Source organism: Macrobrachium nipponense, chromosome 34 (genome assembly GCF_015104395.2).
Source record: "Macrobrachium nipponense isolate FS-2020 chromosome 34, ASM1510439v2, whole genome shotgun sequence".
NCBI classification, from domain to species: domain Eukaryota; kingdom Metazoa; phylum Arthropoda; class Malacostraca; order Decapoda; family Palaemonidae; genus Macrobrachium; species Macrobrachium nipponense.
Genome location: NC_061095.1, coordinates 26,067,564 through 26,071,590, shown reverse-complemented (window position 1 = coordinate 26,071,590; position 4,027 = coordinate 26,067,564). Strand labels below are relative to the sequence as shown.

Sequence of the window (4,027 nt, the reverse complement as noted above, 5' to 3'; positions counted from 1 at the left end):
GGGCGATCCGTCCCCTGTATGTGGGCGATTCCTGCGTCCCTGTGGGAGATCCTAATCCTCTGTGGTCGATTCTATTCCTTTGTGAGACTCCTCAAAACCAAATTTTGGAGATCGACGAGAACTTCCTCCGCTGTAGATCTGGGACATCTGCTGAGCACAGCACGTACATGGTTCTTATCGTGATGCATGAAGTTGAGGAGGACTTTGTTCTATACTTGACGAAGGTGAGGCCATTTTCGTCTTCAGGAGGAGCTCCTGAAATGCTGCAGGTATAACATGATACTATGCAGCTTCTCGCAATGCGTTTGAAGGGTCAGAGACTGGACGACGGACCTCCTGCTGCTGTCCTCTTGGCCCGGAGGTTTTGTCCCGTTCTTTTCGAGATCCTTTTTCATGATCAGTTCATTATTTTCCTCTTGATTATTTTTGTGACTGTCATCATTCTCTCGATCTACTTCTCCGTTTTCCTCCTGAGAATATCCTCTATTGTCCGCGAATTCCGCCTCCTCTTCATGAACTTTATTCGAATCGTTTTCTTCTTCCTTCTCCTGTTCCAGCGTCTGCTCCTCCTTAGGTCTTTCTTCTGCCTCCTTAAGTCGCTCCTGTACCTGTTTCAAGGTACTCTCCAATTCTCTCATCTCTTCTTTTGTCACTTTCAGCTTTTCTGAAAGTTTCTCCACCTCATTCTCTTCCAATTCCTTTTCTGCCAATCTCTCTTTGAGATTTTGGTTCTCGCCTGCTAACTCAGCGATCCATTTTTTCAGTGCTTGAATTTCTTCAGCCAGAACTTGATTCTTTTCTCTCTCTTTTTCCATATTTCGGACCACTGAGCTAATTTCCAAGTCCTTTTCGACGAATGTATCTTTCAGTTTTTCCTTTTCACCAGCTAGTTGAGCGATCCAACTTTTCATCACCTGGACTTCTTCAGCCAGGATTTCATTCTTCCTCCTTTCAACGTTCAGCATTTCCATCGACGTGACAATTTGAGTTTCCTTCTGAGCCAAATCCCGTTCGAGGTTTTTATTTTGATCTTCAAGCATTTCCACGTTCCTTTCCAAATTTATATTATTTCGGGCCTCCTTTTCCAGATTGTTCTGAAGATCGTAATTTGTGGCTCGAAGAACATTTACTTCTTTTAGCAAATGTTGTCGATTTTCTTCGCGTTCTGATGCCAGCTGCTTCAATCTTTTTCTTTCTGCCTCGTGATCCTTTACCTTTTCTTCGAGAAAACTGCAGTATACCTCGTTATCTTTGACTTGATTTTGCAGTTCTTGAATTACTTCTGCGTTCCTTGCAAATTCTGTGCCGTTGCGGTTGAGTTCTTCCTTCAGCTCATCTACCTCCTTATTTATCTTTATTATCACCTCGTGACAGTCGTTGTTTTCCTTGCTGAGGAAAAGATTACGAGAAACAAGCTCTTCATTTGCGTTCTCAGCTTCCCTCAGCTTCGCCTGATCTTCCTCACGAGCTTTGGTAAGCTCTTCAGCGCGAGATTTCTCTTCCGCCAACTCCCTCGCCAAGTCTGCATATATTTCTTCTAGAAATTCCTCCGTGCAACTCCTTTCTTCATTTTCATCCAAGAGTCTGATGTTCATTAAGTAGGCAGCCTCAAGCTCCTTCAGCAATATTCCCTGTTCTTTAGAGAAAGCAGATATTTCTGCGACGTATTTTCCATATACAAATGCAAGCAATCCTCCAAGAAGGAAAGCTACCAAGCATTTACCAATAGTAAATCCGGAGATTCCGAATCCAAATATAAAGAATACCACTAATCCGAGAAGGATTAGAGCCAATAAGTTGTTAACAAAGGGTTTGTTTAGAGCCAATGCGGTCTTAACAAAAGTCGTGTTATTCATTGCTGAAAACATGATTGCTGTACTTTCTACCTGTTCAACAGCTTAGAAAAGAAAAAGGCCACTGAGCTTCGGAAATTCCAGAGGAGATCTTCTTTGCTTCGGGTCATTCCTCTAGGGATTTTCGAAAGGAGTCCGCGACTCTGAAGGAATGGAGTAACCGACTCCTGAAGACTTTCTAGTCTTCAGGAGTCGTGTCAATGGAGAGGACTGTAAAGATATAATAAATAAATGACTTTATCGCGAAAGTGACTACAGTAGTTGGGAATTTGTTTAGATCGACATACCTGAAAATAACGAAAATAGATTTTAAATGATGAATGCAGAAAAAACAAGTAATAACACTATGTGTTGTTGAGGGAAGCGTGGAATTGTGTGTGTGTGTGTGCGTATGTATGTGTTTGTAGCGTGTGTATATACTGTTTATTTATAGCTTAACACAGCAGCGCGCACACACACACACACACACACACACACACATATATATTATATATATATATATATATATATATATATATGTGTGTGTGTGTGTGTGTGTGTGTGTGTGTTTTGTGAATGAGGGCTATCGTATTTTCAGTTTTTACTTTTGGGAGCATGTTGAAATACTTATTTCATAATGTCTTTACGTATAAGTTCATGTTAATGTTATATGATATATATATATATATATATATATATATATATATATATATATATATATATACACATAACTTTAAACATAGAATTATATGTAAAGACATTATGCAAATAAGTGTTTAACATGCTGCAAAAAACAGTAAAAAATGTGCCTAGCCTTCTGTTTGAGCCGCGGCCCATGAAACTTTAACCACGACCCGGTGGTGGCCTATCCCATATCGTTGCCAGAGACACAGTTATGGCTAACTTTAACCTTAAAATAAAAACTACCGTGGCTAGAGGGCTGTAATTTGGCATGTTTGATGATTGGAGGGTAGAGGATTAGCATACCAATTTGCACCCTTCTAGACTCATTACTTTTTTAAGATCTGAGGGCGGAAGGACAGACAAAGGTAGCACAATAATTTTTTTTTTTTAAAGGAAACTAAAATGTGGTTACCGATTCTGAGAATAACAAGTAAAATATCACGCCGAAGTTTCTTCGGCGCGCAATCGCGGTTTTGTGGCAGTGTGTATAATGCTGTGTGGAAATTCTCAGACACGGCCCGGTGGTGGCCTTGTTTGTTGTTGGCACTTATAGCATTGCCAGACGCCCGATCATGGGTAACTTTGATATTAATAAAATATAAACTACTGAGGCTAGAGGGCTGCAATCTGGTATGTTTGATGAGGGGAGAGGGGATGATCAACATTCCAATTTGCAGTCCTCTAGCCCAAGTAGTGTTTAAGATCTGGGGGCGGACAGAAAAAGGGCGGACGGACAAACGAATAGCCATCTCAATAGTTTTCTTTTACAGAAAACTAAAAGGTAGACTTTAGAATGTCCAAAATTTTCTTCAGCGTAAGATTTAATTGGAGAATTAGACTTTACTCAATGACTTGCGTTAAGAGCACGTAGTGAACAATCCAGTTGAGAATCACGAGAATAAAACAGAAATGTTAGAAGGTCGGAATGAGACTTCAATGGCGATTCAGGTGTTGCTCTTAACCTGTTTTAAGAGCACGGACTGAATTATTTTCTTCAAAGTGACGGAATTATATTGATCAATGCAGCAATTACGTGATATTAGTAAATAACTCCAAGTCAGATTCACGAGAAAGCTTTAAACCCTTCGCGTCAGATTTAAGCCATCTTGTTTTTCATGTTTTTCATGTCCCAGATTTAGCTGAGTTTCAAAGGTCCAGAGCAGTCCTTTTATTCACTTGAGTACTTTAATTAACATAAAGGATCTCCGTTGTGTAAAGGTCCAAGCCAGCAAAAGGCTACAGTAGATTCACATCAACCGTGCATCTGATGCCTAGGCCAGTCCCTTATGACGCTCCTGATTGGCTGTTGATAAGCCAATCACAGGGCTGGAAACTCTCAGTCTCTCGAGAGAGTTCACATGGGCAGGATGAGTGTTCCACCTCTCCTGAGGGATACTTTTGAAAGACGCATCCCTCAGGAGAGGTGGAACCTTATGTGAACTCTCTCGAGAGACTAAGAGTTTCCAGCCATGGGACTGACTTATCAACAGCCAATCAGGAGCGTCGTAAGG

The 4,027-nt window shown here is 40.8% G+C and overlaps 1 protein-coding gene across 1 annotated transcript; it reads right to left on the bottom strand.

Moving 5' to 3' along the window:
• Window positions 1–242: 242 nt before the first annotated feature.
• On the bottom strand, window positions 243–1,856 carry LOC135208068 (filamin A-interacting protein 1-like). Its single transcript, XM_064240215.1, has one exon. It carries the CDS (start codon window positions 1,854–1,856, stop codon window positions 243–245), a length of 1,614 nt encoding a protein of 537 aa, XP_064096285.1.
• Window positions 1,857–4,027: the final 2,171 nt, after the last annotated feature.